This window comes from Eimeria acervulina, genomic scaffold (assembly GCF_000499425.1).
Source record: "Eimeria acervulina Houghton genomic scaffold, Eah_scaff747, whole genome shotgun sequence".
NCBI lineage: Eukaryota > Apicomplexa > Conoidasida > Eucoccidiorida > Eimeriidae > Eimeria > Eimeria acervulina.
The window spans coordinates 1-16,866 of record NW_013547167.1 but is presented as its reverse complement, the minus strand read 5'-3'; the positions used below and the strand labels follow the sequence as shown (position 1 = coordinate 16,866).

Here is a 16,866-nt window from a genome sequence, read left to right as displayed (position 1 = left end):
CTGCTCCGTAGGGAAGGAAGCAAACACCTTGCTCTGTTGCAGTGCTGCAGCACCCAAACCCTAAACCCTAAACCCTAAACCCTAAACCCTAATCCCCAGAAGCAACACCCTCACGCGTCGGATCAAGGCTAAACCCGTATGCTGCACTCTTCAAGACAGATTCGGGTTTAGGGTTTAGCGATTAGCAGCAAGGGCTTAGGGTTTAACAGTTAGATTTAACCACTAAGGGTTTAGGGTTTAGGATTTAGGGTTTGGAGCCTAGGGTTTAGAATCTACGCCGAACGATTGAGTATATAGAGTTTGCGTTTCGGCGCAAGCCCTATACCTTCAATCGTAGGGTGTATCCCACAGAGATTAGGGTTTAGGGTTTAGGGTTTAGGGTTTACCTTCTAACATGATATTTCTGAAGAGCACATGCTGTAGATTTCCTAAAACCCTATCAAGCAGATCTCTTCCTATTGATACACAAACTGTCTCCTCCTCTGCTATAATTGTAGCGCTGCGCGGCTCGTCGTACAGCAGCGCACGCTCGCCAAAGTAGTCTCCTTTCTGCAGCAGCAGCAGCAGCAGCAGCAGCAACAGCAGCAGCAGCGGTAAGAGCAGCAGGAAAGGCGGCGGATGAGGAAGATGCAAAGTCGATTCATCATTTAGCTGCAACAGCTGCTGCTGCAGCTGTTGCTGCTGCAGCAGCTGCTGCTGCAGCAGCAACGAAACTGAGCTAATAAGGGCACCCACGAGCTAAACCCTAAACCCTAACCCTAAACCCTAAGCCCAAACTCGAAGCTCTCAACAACCTCAATTCGAAACCCTCAACCCTAAACCCTAAACCCCAAACCCTAAACCCTAAACCCCAAACCCTAAACCCTGAACCCTAAACCCTAAACCCTAAACCCTAAACCCTGACCTGCAGCAGCCGAACATCCTTGCCATTGATAGAAACCCTCGCCTTGCCGCTCTTGAGAATATATAAAATATCGCCTTTCTCACCTTCCTTAACTATGGGTTGTCCAGCCCTAAAGGACTGCACTACCAAGGCGTTTGTTATCTGCAAGCAAACCCTAAACCCTAAACCCTAAACCCTAAATAACCCTAAATAACCCTACATTTAAACCCTAAATAAACCTACATAGCTATGTCTTCGAGACGCGAAGAAAATCGCACATGCAAAAATACAAAACCCTACCCAATGCTGCACCCCACCACCCCAAACCCTAAACCCTAAACCCTAAACCCTAAACCCTAAACCCTAAACCCTAGACATACAACATTCTTTTGTGCTTCTGTCAGCATCTGGAAGAATTCGACTGAAGCTAAGAACTGACGATTCTCTGCGAAGTTTCTGCTGCTAAGTTGCTTCAGCGTCTCCCTACAAACAAAACCAAATATACACCAAGCCAGCACCTGCTGCTGCTGCTGCTGCTGCTGCTGTTGCAGTTGCTGTTGCTACTGCTGCAGCTGCTGCTGCCCCGTATCCTGGTGCTGCCAATACAGCAGCAGCTACTGTTGCTGCCGTAGCTGCTTCTACATCTCCTGCTGCAGCTACTGTAGCTCTTGCTGCAGCTCCTACTGTAGCTACTGTTGCAGCTCCTGCAGCAGCTGTTGCTGCTGCAACTGCTGCAGCTCCTACTGCAGCAGGAGCTGCATCTGCTGCAGCTCCTGCTGCAACTGCTGTAGCTACTGCAGCATCTCCTAGTACAGCATCAGCTGCAGCAGCTGCAGATGCAGCTGATGCTGTCTGCTGCTGCTGCTGCAGCTGATGCTGTCTGCTGCTGCTGCTGCAGCTGTTGCTGCTGCTGACCTGAATACTTGTCGCTGCACCCCCCAGAGTGCTGCTTTTTCGCTCAGAGTTTTAATTGAAGCTGTTCTCGCAGAATTATGAATGAGCGAAATCTCCCCAAAGGCCTGACCCTCCACGATCTTATTCACCACTTTGTCGTTCACTATCACCTATCACAAACCCTAAACCCTAAACCCTAAACCCTAAACCCTAAACCCTAAACCATAAACCCTAAACCCTAAACCCTAAACCCTAAACCCTAAACACTAGACACAAAATACTAGGGGAGAAGATACACCGGAAACACTATATACAGCGAATTAGCACTTGCAAACACTCAGCATAAAAACCTAAACCCTAAACGATGTAACATATAAAGACAAGGAGGTGCTACATATAAAACCCTAAACCCTAAACCCTTAAACGTAGACCCTAACCCGCGTTATTACACACCCCAGCCAAATGCACAAACCTTAAACCCTCCAATGCTCGCTGCAGCAAACTACGTAGAGCTTAGGGTTTAGGGTTTAGGGTTTAGGGTTTGCCTTGCCTCAAACTCCCCACTGTGAACAATGAAGAAGTAACTGCCTGCAGCGCAAACCCCAAAAACAAAACCCTAGACGACCCTAAACCCTAAACCCTTAGTCTAAACGCCAAACCCTAAACCCTAATAGCTCAACCCCAGCCCCTAAACCCCCTGCTGGAAGCCCCTGCTGAACCCTCCGTCCCACCACCACCCCCCCTCCCCGTAGACCCCTAAACCCTAAACCCTAAACCCTAAACCCTAAACCCTAGGCGCACCATTTTCTCCCTGTTTGGTGACAATATCTCCCTTAGTGAAAGTAAAGAATTGAACAGCATTAGCGAGGGCTTCAACCTCCGAGTCATTCAAAGACGAGCAGACTAAATTTGCTGATAAAGACGAACGAATTAAAGACAAGTCAGTCCCTGTCTTCTCCCTCTTCTCAAGATGGCTCTACAGCAGCAACAGCAGCAGCAGCAGAAGCAGCACCGGCAACAGAAAGGTGGAGACAGCAGCAGCAACGCACCAGCAGCAACAAAGATGAAGGCAGCAGCAAAAAAAAACAAGCAAAATGACCCCAAGGGGAGCAAACGGCAGCAAAACCAGCAGCAGCAGCAGCAGCAGATGCAGCAGCACCACAGCAGAACATCCCCCAGCAATAGCAGCAGCAACAGCAACAGCAGCAACAGCAGCAACAGCAGCAGCAGCAACAGCAGCAGCAGCAACACCAACCAGCAGCCTCGCATCTTCAGCCTGAGTGTCATCTTGCTGCATAATCGCCTTCTGAACCTTCCGCTCGCCTCCCCTGCAGCAGCAGCAGCAGCAACAGCAGCAGCAGCAGCAGTAGCAGCAGTAGCAGCAACAGAAGGGTTTGGATACGCACGCCAACTCAGGGAGGAACATCGAAAGCAAGCAGCAGCAACAACACCAGCAGCAACGCAAACAGAAACAGCAGCAACTGCAAAGTAATCCCACAGCAGCAACAGCAACAGCAACAGCAGCAGCAGCAAAGGCGCAAGCATACGGCTTGGGTGGTGCTGCTGCATCATCGCTTTGCTGCGGCTGTGAAGTCTTCCTGTCTGGCGGCTGCTGCTGTTCCTGCTGCTGCTGTGGTTCCTGCTGCTGCTGCTGCGATTGCTGATGCTGCGGCTGCCGCTGCTGCTGCTGCTCCTGCTGCTGCTGCTGCTGCTGCTGCTGCTCAGGGGTGCCTGTACTGGCTGTAGGCATTTCGCCTTTGGGAGCTGTGGCGCTTGAACCCGACATCTTCCTAACCCTAGACACAAACCCTAAACCCTAAACCCTAAACCCTAAGCCTTAAACCCTAAACCCTAAACCCTAATCCTTAAACCCTAAGCCTTAACCCTAAACCCTAAACCCTAAACCCTAAACCCTACGTTCGAAACCCTAAAGGCGTTGTTTCAGTGCTCTTACTGGGAATGAAGCGAACACAAACCCTACGTGTCCAGCCCTATGCCCTAAGCCCTAAACCCTAAGCCCTAAACCCTAAACCCTAAACCCTTACGCCTCAGGAGGGGGGGCGGCAGCTTCAGACGGGGCGCAGGGCTCCTTTTGCTTCGGCTCCAGCGCAGGCTGTTGCTCTCGTGGCTCCGGCTCGCTGCAGAGAACAGGTAGATATACGAGGGTTTAGGGTTTAGGGTTTAGGGTTTGGGGTATGCACAGCTGGAAAAGTATCTCAACAAGGCAAGACGAGACACAAGCAGCAGCGGGAGGATCTATGCACTCCCTGCTGCTGCTGCTGCTGCTGCAACCACGACCCTCTAAGCTCTATTATAGTAGCCTCTGATGGTGGTAGTGCTGCTGTTGCTGCTAACACTGCTGCTGCTTCTTTTGCTGCTTCTACTGCTGCTGTTATTTTTGCTGATGCTGCTTCCCTAGCCGCTGCTGCTGCTCCTGCTGTTTCTGCTGCTGCTGCTGCTGGAGGCCTCACCGTGTCTGTTGCTGCGCCTTTGAGCTGCATGCGCCCATTTTCAAAGAAGCTGCTGCTCTCCTGCTCGCAGCAAAAGTTGCTGCTGCTGCTGCTGCTGCAACGGCAGCAGCAGCAGCGTGAGAGGCCACCAGAATGCCTCCCCACGCCCATGCAAATAATTTGGCGCAGCCGCTGCCGCCGCCGCCGCCGCTGCTGCTGCTGCTGCCGCTGCTGCTGCTGCTGCCGCTGCTGCCGCCGCTGCTGCTGCTGCTGCTGCTGCTGCTGCCGCCGCTGCTGCTGCTGCTGCTGCAGTTGGTGTTGCTGCTGCTGTTGCTGCTTTCCTTGCTGTTGAGCTCGTACTGACAGCAAGAGAAAGCCGCAGAATTAGCTGTTGCTGCTGTCTATGCAACTGCTGTTGCTCGGGATGCTACTGTTGCTGCTCCTGCTGCTGCTGCTGCTGTTGCTTTCGCTGCTGCTGCTGTTTCTCCCACTCATGCTGAAGGAAGCGCCACGGTCGCCAGGTTCTGCTGCTGCTGCTGCTGCGCTCCTCTTTTGCTATTGCTGCAATCTGTAGACGGGAGGCCGGCGAAGCAGCACTGAGCTCCTGCTGTTGATCTTGCTGCTGCTGCTGCCGTTACTGCTGACGGCGTTGCTGCTGCTGATGTTGCTGCTGCTGCAGCATCGAGACTGACACCCTAGCAAGCTGTCTCCGCTATGCTGCTGCCTCTTTCTTCTGCTGCTGCTGTTGCTGCTACTGCTGCAACACGCGGATGCGCTGCAGCAGCAGGGAAAGACAGGGCGGCTGGCGGCTGCTGCTGTTGCTGCTGCTGCTGCTGCCGCCGCTGCTGTGCGTACAGCTGGAAGCAGCAAAATGTGCGGAGCTCGAGCAGCAAACCATAGGCCAACGAGATGAGGCTGACGCTGCTGCCAATGATGCAGAGCAGCCGCAGCAGCAGCAGCAGCAACAGCAGCAGCAAGAAGCAGCTGCAACAACCTCCGTCGCTGCTGCAGCAGTGCAAGAGATACGCCGTGACTGTACTTATAAAGAGAAGAAAAACACAAATTTCGAGTTGTTGTTTATTGAAGACCTGGGGAAAGGCAGCAGCAGCAGCAGCTGCTGCTGCTGCTGCTGCTGCTGCTGCTGCCGCTGCTGGAGCTGCCGATGCCGTTGCGCGGCTGCTGCTGTTCTTGCTGCTGTAGCAGAAGCAACTGCAGCAGCAAGAGTTGACACAGCAACGAGAGTAGAAAAGAAAAAAGGAGGTCTCTAAAAGATACGCTTGAATATAACTCTTATTGCTGCTGCTGCTGCTGCTGCTGCTGCCAGCGTTACACAAGCCCCTGTGCAGGCCTTGTGTTGCAGGTATTATTGCTGCTGCTGCTGCAGCTGTTGCTACTGCTGGTGATGTGCTGCTGCTAATCCTGCTGAGCTGCTGCTGCTGCTGTTGCTGCTGGTGTTGTTGCTGTTGCTGCTGACGGAACTATATTATGCTGTTGTTCTTGCTGCTGCTGCTGTTGCTGCCGCTGCTGCGCAGCAGCAACAGCAGTAATCAATGGCACCGACAGCTATAGTTGTCAGATCTTAATGGTTTAGGCTAGGGTTTAGGGTTTAGGGTTTTGTTCGCCGTGCCCGTAGCTTCTAGTGTGTGCAGCAGCAGCAGCAGCAACAGCAGCGGGAGCCACTGCTGCAGCAGCAGCATACGTAGCATCGCCAGTACGGACAGTAGCAGCAACAACAGCAGCAGCAACAGCAGCAACAGTAGCAGTAGCAACAGCAGCGATTGAAGAAGCAGTACCAAGCTTAGTTGTGGTGTCTAGACAGCAAATGCAGCAGCAGCAGCAACTTGAATGGGTTTGTTCGTTTCTCGTCATTTGCTGCTGCACATCATTATAAAAGTTGAGGGTTTAGGGTTTGAGCGTTTAGGAGGAGGCAGCTGCTGCTGCTGCGGCAGCAGCAGCAGAAACGCAGTAGCTGCTGCTCTGCTGCTCCCCCTGCGATGGGGAAGTTGCTGCAGCAGTGCACTCAGCTGCTGCGTTTGCTGTTGCAGCGGTTGCTGCTGCAGTTTCTGCTGCTGCTGCTGCTGCTGCTGCACCAGCAGCAGACGGAAGACACTTAACTGGCAGCAGGTCCTCGTCGCTGCTGCATTCATGGCTTGCTGCGGGCAGCGGCGCATCCTGCTGTTGGTGCTGCAGCAGCAGCTGCTGCTGTTGCGGCCGCTGCTCTTGCTGCTGCTGCTGCTGCTCTTGCTGCTGCTGCTGCTGTAGCCAGGGACTTGGTAAGGCAGCCCGAGTGAAAGAAGGCGCTTCGTCGCCGCTGCTGCTGATGCTGCTGCTGTCGTCTCTAGGAGAGCTCAGGCTGACGCTGCTGCACCTGCTAGAGGCACGTGCAGCAGCAGCAGCAGCAGTAGCAGCAACAGCAGCAGCAGCACTGCCAGCCTCGAGCGAAGGTATCCCGCCCTCCCACGGCTGCTCTTTCCATTTATGCTGCTGCTGCTGCAGTTGCTGCTGCTCTTGCTGCTCCTCTTGCTGCTGCTGTAATTCCTCTTTCTTCTTCTGCACCTGCTGCTGCATCCTGGCTGCTGCTGCTGCACTTGCTGACGTTGATGTCTCAATACCATCATCCTGCTGCTCCAGTTGCTGCTGCTGTTGCTGCTTTGGTTGCTGCTCCTGCTCCTGCTGCTGTTGCTGCTCCAGTTGCTGCTGCTCTGGCTGTTGCTGCTGCTCTAGCTGCTGCTGCTGTTGCTGCTGCTCTTCCTGGGGGCTGTATATTGCAACTACTTCATTAAAAGGAAGCGACAGCAGCCGCTGCTGCAGCCGCTGCGGCCCCACATGCCGCTCAAACGCAATCGTCGTCAGGTCTGCTGCTGCACCTGCAGCAGCAGCAGCAGCAACAACAACAGCAGCAGCAGCAGCAGTAACAGCAGCAGCAGCAATAACAGCCATACGGGGTTTCAGAGCAATTTCCAACGCCCATTCCCTAAACCCTAAGCACCAAACCCTAAACCCTAAACCCTAAGCACCAAACCCTAAACCCTAAACCCTAAACCCTCGCTGTTACCTCCGTAGGTTTCCTTCGTGGGCTTGAAGAAAGGCAGCCGCTGCAGCAGCTCCACTCGCTGCTGCTCCTCTGGCAGCAGCAGCGCGCCGCAGTAACCAACTGAAGCCCGCTGCACTACCTGCAATGCAAACCCTAAACCCTAAACCCTAAACCCTAGGTCTGGGCTGTTGCAATGCAAACCCTAAACCCTAAACCATAAACCCTAGGTCTGGGCTGCTCATCTTTTGCGCCCAGTACAACCCACTTCAAAACGCCAAACCCTAAACCCTAAACCCTAAACCCTAAACGTACTTGGTGCAGCAGATCCTTCCAAGTGATGTGGGGAGGCCTGGGAGTTTGCTGCTGAGATTTAGGGTTTAGCTGCTGCTGCAGCTTGGCAGCCCGCTGCTGCAGCATTTTGCTGCGCGGCTCCGGAACAGCAGAAAAGAACACACTGGCGGGCGCCCCCTGAAGCAGCAGCAGCAGCAACAGCAGCAGCAGCAGCAACAGAAGCAGAAGATGCATACGAATTTCATCTAGAAGCCACTCCCGAATCCTCAACAGCAGCAGCAGCAGCAGCAGCATCAGCGGCAGCTGCAGCAGCAGGACCAACACTAGCAACAGCAGCAGCAGCAGCAGCAACACTAGCAACGCCGGCAGCAACAGCAACAGCAGCACCACCACCACCATCACCACTAGCAACACCAGCAGCAACAGCAACAGTAGCAGCGCCAGCAGCAGCAACAACACCAGCAGTAGCAGCAGCAGCAACAACACCAGCAGCAGCAGCAACAGTAGCAACAGCAGCAACAGCAGCAACAGCAGCAGCAGCAGCAGCAGCAGGGGACTGACGGGCGAATGCCTTGTCTCTGCATGCAAAGCCACCTCAAACATCAAATCAGCAATTAACTCAACAAAATCGGCGGAGATCGGAAGAGGAGGAGCAGAAGCTGCTGCTGCTGCTTCTTCTGTTGCAACTGCTGCGGTCGGTGCTGCTGCAGCCGCTGCTGCTGCTGCTGCTGCTGCTGGAGCAGCAGCAAGAAAAGCCAACACACTATCGTCCTCCGAGCTGCAGCGAGGGGCGTTGACTCGCTCGTGCTGCACACAAACCCTAAACCCTAAACCCTAAACCCTAAACCCTAACTCGGCAGCCCAACGCTGCCAGCGCGAGCAGAGCACGACACAACGCCAACCACTTAGGGTTTAGGGTTTAGGGTTTAGGGTTTACCACTTTGCGGTAGAGTTCTTCAGTCGGCCGGATGTCTGCCGAGCGCACGAACTCCTAAACACAAAAGTGCAGCAGCAACATTCAAACCAATGCAGCAGCAGCAGCAGCAGCAGCAGCAGCAGCAGCAGCAGCAACGGCAGTAGCAACAGCAGCAGTACCAGCAGCAACCAAAGCAACAGCCGCAAAGGCACTCGTTGCTTCTACTTTCTGCACAATCAAAGTTGCTGCTCCAGCGCAAGCTGCAGCAGCAACAGCAGCAACAGCATCAGCAGCAGCAGCAGACACAGCAGCAACATCCAGATCAGCAACAGCCACAGCAGCAGCAGCAGCAGCAAGAGCCACAGCAGCAGCAGCAGCAGCAAGAGCCACAGCAGCAGCAGCAGCAACAGCACCACCGGCAACAGCAGCAGCAGTAACAGTAGCAACAGCAACCGCAGCAACAGCAGCAGCAGCAGCAGCAGCAGCAGGGTTTACAGTGTCCTTATCAGCGACGAGAATGCCTCTCTCCTGCAGCAGCAGCAACGCGACTTTCAATGCTGCTTCTGGGCTTGTGTCTTGCTGCTGCTCTTCTAGCCGCAGCAAACCGCCAGCATAGTCGATGTGCATCGCCGTGAGGTCTAGAAGCTCCTGCTGCTGCAGCTGCAGCTGCTGCTGCTGCTGCTGCTGCTGCAGCGCCTCCTCAGAATCCTCCTCCTGCACCAAGTGCTGCTGCTGCTGCTGTGGCTGTTGCTGCTGCTGCTGCTTACCCGCTGGGCGCGCGAGCTGCTGATCTTCCTGCCGGAGTTCTTCTGTCGTTTTTTGCTGCTGCTGCTGCAGCTGCCGCTGCTGCTGCTCTTGAGTTGCTGCCTCTTCCCGCTCTCTCAGCCGTTGCTCTTCAGAAATCTGCAGCATCAGTTGCTGCTCCTGCTGCTGCTGCTGTTGATGCTGCATGCGATCTTCCTCCCCTGGCAGCTCCTGCTGCTGCTGCTGCTGCTGCGGTTCGTCTTTCTGCTCTTCTGTGTCGTGCCGTGGTAGCTGCTGCTGTTGCTGCTGCTGTTGCTGCTGTTGCTGTCTCTCTGTCACCAACTCCGCATGAAGCGTCTCCTCCTTTGCAGCCCTTTCTGGTGTTGCTGCTGCCGTTGCTGCTGCTGTTACTGCTGCAATAGCTACCTGTGGTATTGCTACCGGTTTTGTTGCATCTACTGCTGCTGCTGCTGCTGCTGCTGGAGCTGCTGCTGCGGCCTCTGCTGCTGTCGTTTCCTCTTCAGAGGCAGCAGCAGCAGCAGCCTCGTGCGCGCCTGGAGTTTGCTGCCCCAACAGGTGAGAGGGAACAGCAGCAGCAGCTGCTGCTGCTGCTGCTGCAGTAGCAGCGTGATACCGCTGGCGACGGGGAGAGGGCGCTGGGGTGTCTGCACAATGCGCCTCGGCTGGGTGCTGCAGCGAAGGCAATCCCTGCAGCAAACCCCAAACTTGCTGCTGCTGCTGTTGCTGTTGCTGCTGGAGTTGCTGCTGCTGCTGCAGATAGTTCTGCAACTGCTGCCGGAGTTGCTGCTGCTGCTGGGCATCTTCGCGCCGCCCCTCTATGTGTTCTACAAGCTCTTTCTGCTGCTGCTGCTGCTTCCCTTGCTGCAGGTCCTGCTGCTGTCTCTGCTGCTGCTGCTGCTGCAGGCCGCAGGGTTCTGGCTGCTGCAGCACAGCAGCTGCAGCCTCTTTCGCAGTCGTGCTCATTGCCGCCCTCTCAGCTGCAGCTGCAACCGCTGCTGGTTCTTCTGCTCTTTCTGTTGCTGTTGCTGTTGCTGCTGCTGCTTCTGCTGCTGCTGAGCCGTCAGCCCCGTGGACGGAGGTTCCAGCTCCTGCAGTCGGTGATGCTTCTTCTGGAGCAGCAGCAGCAGCTGCTACTGCAGCTGCTGCTGCTGCAGCTTCTGGCAATTGGCTTGCGGGCGCCGTTGTTGCTGCTGTCATAGGTGTTGCTGCCGTTGCTGCAGCAGCAGCAGCAGCGGAAATAGAAGGCGAGGCCACTGAAGGGGAATACTTTGTGCTGCTGTCAATAGCTGCAGGCACTGAAGCATCCGCAGCTGCTGCTGCATCTTCTGCTGCTGCTGCTGCTGCTGCCTCTGCTGGATCCGCGACAGCCTCTCCCTCTCTTGCCACTGGTGCTGATGCTGCTGCTGCAGCGGCCTCTGCAGCAGCCGCGACAGCTTCTCTCTTTGCTCCTGGTTCTGCTGCTGCTGCTGCTGCTGGTTCTGCTGCTGCTGCAGCAGCAAAAGGAGAATGAGGAAAGGATCTAAGGGTTTGGTGCTGCTGCTCTCGGCATCTGTTCATCTGATCTATCGAAAAGCGAGGCACATGAACTACGCTGCTGCTGCTGCTGCTGCTGCTGCTTCTGCTGCTGCTGCTGCTGCTGCTGCGGGTAGGGCGGTCGCTGAAAGGCGAACGATCGGAGTCCTCTTCGTCGCTGCTGCCAGGTGCAGCAACAGGGGATGTATCTGCTTGTTCTGCTGCAGCAGCAGCAGCAGCTGCTGCTGCTGCTGTTGTGTCTGCGGATGGTCTTGGAGCTGCAGCTCGCTCACTGGTAGCAGCAGTGGCAGCAGTAGCAGCAGCAGTAGCAGCAGCAGCAGGATGCAACTGCTGCAGCACAGCTTGCACCACTGCATGCACGAGGCTTTCTACTTCTGCAGGTGCTGCGCGCAGCAGCTTGTGTTGCTGCGCTGCAGCAGCAGCAGCTGCTGCTGCTGCAGCTGCTGCAGCCTCAGCAGGGAATCGAGCGGGCCTAGGGCTTCTTGGGCTGGCGACGGCGCTGAAGGCCTGCTGCAGCAACAGCTGCTGCTGATGCTGCTGCTGCTGCTGCAGGGTTGCTGACAGGCGAGGGGACTCCAAGGTGTGTCGCGGCGAAGCCAAGTAAGCTCTTGCTGCTGCTGCTGCTGCGTCATGATGCTGCTGCTGCTGCTGCTGCTGCAGCACACGAGGCGATCCCAGGGTATACCGCGGTGAGGCGAGGCAAGCTCTTGCTGCTGCTGCTGCTGCTGCATCCTGCTGCTGCTGCTGCTCCGTTATATCACGGGGGGTGTTGCAAATCCCTGCTGCTGCTGCTGCTGATTTGCTGTCTTTGCTTTCTGTCTTGCGGTGCTGCAGCGGCAGCAGCGACGACAGCTGAGCACGCGGAGTGTAGCCAGCACTCGCCTGCTGCATTTGCTGCAGCAGCTGCAGCAGCTGCTGCTGCTGTTGCGATTGCTCCAGCTGCTGTTGCTGCAGCAACTGCTGCTGCTGCTGCTCGGGGGAGTGGAGGGCTGGCAGTAGCAGCTGCTGCTGCGCGTTACGCGGTTCCTGCATCGGGAGCGTTGCCTGCTGTTGCTGCTCCGGCTGTTGCTGCTGCTGCAGCTGTTGCTGTTGCCGCTGCTCCTGCTGTTGCTGCTGGTGCAGTTGCTGCTGCTGCTGGGGCGGTGATGGTTGTTGCTGCCGTTGCTGCTGCTGCTGCTGCTGCTGCGGTGGAAGCTTCTCTTGCATCAGTGCCAGCAGCTGCTGCAGCAGCAGATCCAGCTTTTGCTGCTTCCTTATATATGCATGCGCAGCCTGCAGTTCCATAGCAGCAGCAGAAGCAGCGGGGCTACTGTTGCTGCTGCTGCTGCTGCTGCTCCTGCTGCTGCTACTGCTGCTGCTGCTGCTGGGTTCTGGTGCAAGGCTCCATTCAGCGTCTGCTGCTACTCCTCCTCCTGCTCCTGCTGCTGCTGCTGCTCTCTGCATGCACTCAGTTGGCTGAGCCTCCACTCCAGGTGCTGCTGCTGCTGTTGCCGCTGCTGCCACCGCAGGAACAACCCTATCTCCTGTAGCTTCTCTGACCTGCTGCTGCTCTTGCTGCTGCTGCTGCTGCTGCTGCCCTTGCTGCTTCTCTTGCTGCTGCTGCTGCTGCTGCTGCCCTTGCTGCTTCTCTTGCTGCTGCTTCAAAACGTGCTGCTGCAGCTTCCATGTGGTTTTGCGGATGAGGGCGTCAAGGGAGTCTCCTGCTGCTGCTGCATTGCTGTCTCCTTCTTGCTGCTGCTGCAGCTTCTGCTGCTGCTGCAGTTGCTGCTCTGGTGCAGATGGCAGTGCCGCTGGAGCTGCGGCTGCTGCTGCTGCTGCTCCTGTTGTTGTTGCTATTGCTGCAGCTGTTGCTCGAGCCGCTGCTGCCGTTTCTGCTGCTGCTGCTGCTGCTCTTGCTGCTTCTGCTGCTGCGGCTGCTTTCCGGCGCTGATATGCTGCAGCACACATTGACAACTCCAGAGAGCATGAGCATGTCAATCCTGAACCCTAAACCCTAAACCCTAAACCCTAAACCCTTAGCCCTAAACCCTTACACCCAGCATACCTCTCCAGCAACGCTGCAGTGCACCAGCAGCATCATGCTGCATTTGCTGCTGCGCAGCAGACAGCAGAACCGGCGCCGTGTTAATATTGCTGCGGCGAGCTGTGCTGCTGCTGCTGCTGCTGCTGCTGCTGCCGCCGCCGCCACCACTCCTGCTGCTACCGCCTCCACCGCCGCTGTTGCTGCTGCTGCTGTTGCTGCTGCTCACTGCTGGTCGCTGCGGGTGGAAGAGGTGCTGCTGAGATAGCTGTCGGTGCAACCCTTGTCGTTGCTGCTGCTGCTGCTGCTGCTGCGCCCTCTGGTGCCCGCGTTGCTGCTGCTGGTCGTCTAGTTGCTGCTGCTGTCTTTGCCGCTGCTGCTGCTGCTGCATGGAGATGGGTCTCAACCTCGTTGCTGTCTGCGTATAGCTGAGCTGCAGCTGCTGCATTCGCTGTTGTTGCTTCAGCTGCTGCTGCTGCTGCTGCTGCTGCGCTTGCTTCAGCTGTTGCTGCTGCTGCTGCCACTGCTGGAGCTGTTGCTGCTGCTGCCGGCGGTACTGCTGCTGCAGATGACGAGCAAGGCGCATGCGTCGCTGTTCTGAGAGTCTCTTTAAGTTTTCTTCTCTCTGTTTTTGCTGCTGCTGCTGCTGCAGCTGCAGCTCCTGGTGTACAGACAAGCAGGAACCTGGGCGCTGCTGCCGAGTCGAAATAATTCTGCTGCAGGGCTTCGCACTGCTAGCAGCAGCAGCAACTCTTCCTTGCTGCTGCTGCTGCGGTTGCTGCTGCTGCAGGTCCTGTGGCTGCTTACGCTGCTGCTGCAACGGCTGCTGCTGCTGCTGCTGTTTTTCGGGTGAAGGCAGACAATCGCGTAATGACAGCTGCTGCTGCTGCTGTTGCTGCTGCTGCACCCGTCGCAGCTCTGGTAGCGGCGCCGCTGCTGCTGCTGCTGCTGCTGCTGCTGCTGACTGTCTTAGAGCTGTTTGCCGCAACTCCCTAGGTCTTGAGGTCGCCCTGCTGTGCTGCTGCGCCTCCTCTCGTTGTTGCAGCTGCTGCTGTTGGTGATGTTCATGCTGCTGCTGCTTCCGCTGCTGCAGCAGCTGTTGCTGCATGACGGGGCCCCTGCTGCTAGCCTCCCCGTCCTCCATCTGGTGCAGCTGCTGAATTTCCTGCTGCTGCTGCCTTTGCTGCTGCACGTTCTGCTGCTGCTGCTGTTGCTGCTGAGTAGTGCCAAGTTGCCGGGGGCCTTCCTTAGACAGTTGCTGCTGCAGTTCCTGCTGCTGCTGCTGCAGCTGCAACCGCTGCATGCGCAGTCGATGCAGCAACAAGCAGTCTTGCTGCTCCCATTGCTGCTGCTGCTTCTCGTGCTGCTGTTGTTGCCCTTGTTGCTGCTGCTGCTCATCCTCCTCCTGGGAAGCAGCCCACGTGTCGTCTTTGCTGCTGGACGTCACGCGCTTCCTTAGATGGTGCTGCTGCCCCTGCTGCTGCTGCAACTGCTTCTGGTGCTGCTGCTGCTGCTGCAACTGCTTCTGGTGCTGCTGCTGCAGGTTGGGGTGTACGTGCAGCTGCAGCACCCTCGAGTGCTCTTGTTCAGGGGAATAGAGAAGTGCATCTCCTTCCGCATGACGCTGCTGCTGCTGTTGCTGCTGCTGTTGCTGCTGCTGCTGCTGGTTGTGCGGAGGTTCATTGGCAGCCAGCCTCTGTAGAATTTGCTGCTGCTGCTGCCGTAGCTGCATGCGTTTTTGCTGCAGGCTAAAGAGGAGACTCTCTTCATCCCCTTCATCTTGAACTGTGTGCTGATCCTGCAGTTGCAGTTGCTGCTGCTGCAGTTGCTGCTGCTGCAGTTGTTGTTGTTGCTGCTGCTGCTGCGCGTGCTGCTGGTGTTGCTCCTGCTGCAGGTGCTGCTGCTGCTGCAGTTTCACGTGCTGCTGTTGCTGCTGAACAGGGCGCGAGCGTGCCAAAGCAAAGGTCTTCCCACAAACTGTTCTGCTGCTGCTGCTGCTGAGCAGCAGCCGTGTTGCTGGCTGCTGCTGCTGCTGCTGTTGCTGCTGCTGCTTCGGGGGAACATCGCTCTCTTTTTGGAGGTCCATTTTCGCTGTTGCTGCTGCTGCTGCTGCTGCAGCCAACGCTCAGCTGTTGCTAGCTAGCGGAGCTGTGTGCTGCTGCTGCTGTTGCTGTTGCTGTTGCTGATGTTGCTGTTACTGCCGTTGCTGCTGCTGCTGCTGCTACTGCTGCGCCTCAGGCTGGAGGCTTCAACTGTTAGGCGTCATCCTCAGCAGCTAAATGCGTGTAGAGAGGGGGTTGGCTGCAGACAGCCAGCTGCATGTACTCTGCTGCTGCTGTTGCTGCTGTTGCTGTTGCTGTTCTTGTAGTTGGTCTTGCTGCGGCTGCAGCTGCTGCTGCTGCTGCTGCTGCAGGAGATACGAATACGGCGAGCAGCCGTCATCGCAGCCCCCCTGCCCCCAGTGGTTGAGGTGTACAGACAGCCGCTGCTGCTGTTTGCTGCTGCAGTGTATGTCTCAATATGAATTGCTGCTGTTTATAAATATATAATGTGGCTTTGGGTATATTAAAAAGATATTAGTAGCAGTAAAGTTGCAATTGCTGCTGCCGCAGCCCCAAACACACAACGACCTAATCCGCTAGCCCTCTCCGGTGGCTGCTGCTGCTGCTGCTGCTGCTGCTGCTGTTGCTGCTGCTGTTGCTGCTACTGCAGCGATAATAACAAATCCGCACGCATCGATCTTCTTGGCTTTTTTTTACTAGTAAATTAAACAAAACTAAAGGAAATATATCCATACACCCCAGAGATCCGCTGCCAGATCCCCTTGCTGCTGCTGCTGCTGCTGCTGCTGCTGCTGCATGCGGTGGTTTTCCGGGGTCACCTCTTCGCCTGCAGCGATATTATCATTTAATTTGCTGAAATATTTCTAATTGAATTTATATTTGTTGTGCAGAACGACAGGAAGGAGACGGCACCTTTAATGCCTCTCACAGCTCCCCGCACACACTGCAGCAGCAGCAGCAGCAGCAGCAACTGCAGCAGCAACTGCAGCAACTGCAGCAGCTGCAGCAGCAGCAGATCGCAGCTTCTCGTGGTGGCGCCTCATATATAGAGGCCCCCGAGAGCCTGTGGGCTTCTGGGGGCCCCCTGAGGCTTCGGTGTACCGAACAATAATTAGCAGCAGCAGCAGTTGCTGCTGCTGCTGCAGCTGCTGCTGCCGCTGCTGCCGCTGCTGCTGCTGCTGTTTCTGCTGCTGTTGCTGCTGTTGCTGCTGCTGGTGAAGATGGGGGAAGCAAAGAAAGGAGATGGAGGAGAGTTGGTTGACTGGGTACTAAGAAAAGCATTTTGTGTCTTCGGCGCGAAGAAGCAGTCCTGGAATAAATTTAAAACAAACTTTGAAGCAGATGCAAACAGCATGTGAGAACCTGCTGCTGCTGCTGCTGGTAGTGTTTATGCTGCTGCTGCTGGCGTTGCTAGTGTTGCTGCTGCTGCTGCTGGCGTTACTAGTGTTGCTCCTGCTGTTGCGGGTAGTGTTGCTGCTGCTGGTGATAGGGCTGCTGCTGCTACAGGGGTGATGATGTTGCCGCTGCTGCTACTAGAGGGCTATTACTGCTACTGCCGCTGCTGTTAGAGAGCTGCTGCTGCAAACAAGCAAGCAGAAAGCTAGACAGGAGACGATAAACAAAACAGACAAAGACAAACAAATGCACAAAATAAAAACAAACAAAGAAACAAATAAAACAAAGAAGTGAAGAAAGATAACGACAGACCAAGCAAAAACACAAAAAGAGCAGCACAGGGCAGCAGTTGCAGCAGCAGCAGCAGCAGCAGCAGCAGCAAACAGAAACGAGAATGTAACAAGAACAAGCAACCTACATTTGTAAAAAATAAACAAAAAAACTGCCGCCACTAAAAGACAGACGAACAAATGAACAACAAAACAAAAAGAAACGCAGAGAAGATAACAAAGCCAACAGATACGTACATACATATATATGCATATATAAATATATATATATATATATATGTATATATATATATGTATATATATATATATATGTATATATATATATATATATA

General features: G+C 55.4%; 2 protein-coding genes across 2 annotated transcripts; both read right to left on the bottom strand.

Annotated features, from left to right (window-relative positions):
• Window positions 1–758: 758 nt before the first annotated feature.
• On the bottom strand, window positions 759–4,722 carry EAH_00048000 (hypothetical protein; the record flags this gene model as incomplete). The annotated part of the gene is made up of 11 exons (XM_013391428.1): window positions 759–794; window positions 905–1,045; window positions 1,264–1,366; window positions 1,799–1,947; window positions 2,349–2,365; window positions 2,579–2,753; window positions 3,033–3,105; window positions 3,325–3,573; window positions 3,823–3,915; window positions 4,076–4,586; window positions 4,719–4,722. The coding sequence occupies 11 exons, from the start codon at window positions 4,720–4,722 to the stop codon at window positions 759–761; spliced, it is 1,551 nt and encodes a 516-aa protein (XP_013246882.1).
• A 1,422-nt stretch (window positions 4,723–6,144) lies between these two features.
• On the bottom strand, window positions 6,145–14,872 carry EAH_00047990 (hypothetical protein, conserved; the record flags this gene model as incomplete). The annotated part of the gene is made up of 7 exons (XM_013391427.1): window positions 6,145–7,208; window positions 7,283–7,400; window positions 7,574–7,729; window positions 8,114–8,359; window positions 8,490–8,543; window positions 8,964–12,745; window positions 12,811–14,872. 7 exons carry the CDS (start codon window positions 14,870–14,872, stop codon window positions 6,145–6,147), a joined length of 7,482 nt encoding a protein of 2,493 aa, XP_013246881.1.
• Window positions 14,873–16,866: the final 1,994 nt, after the last annotated feature.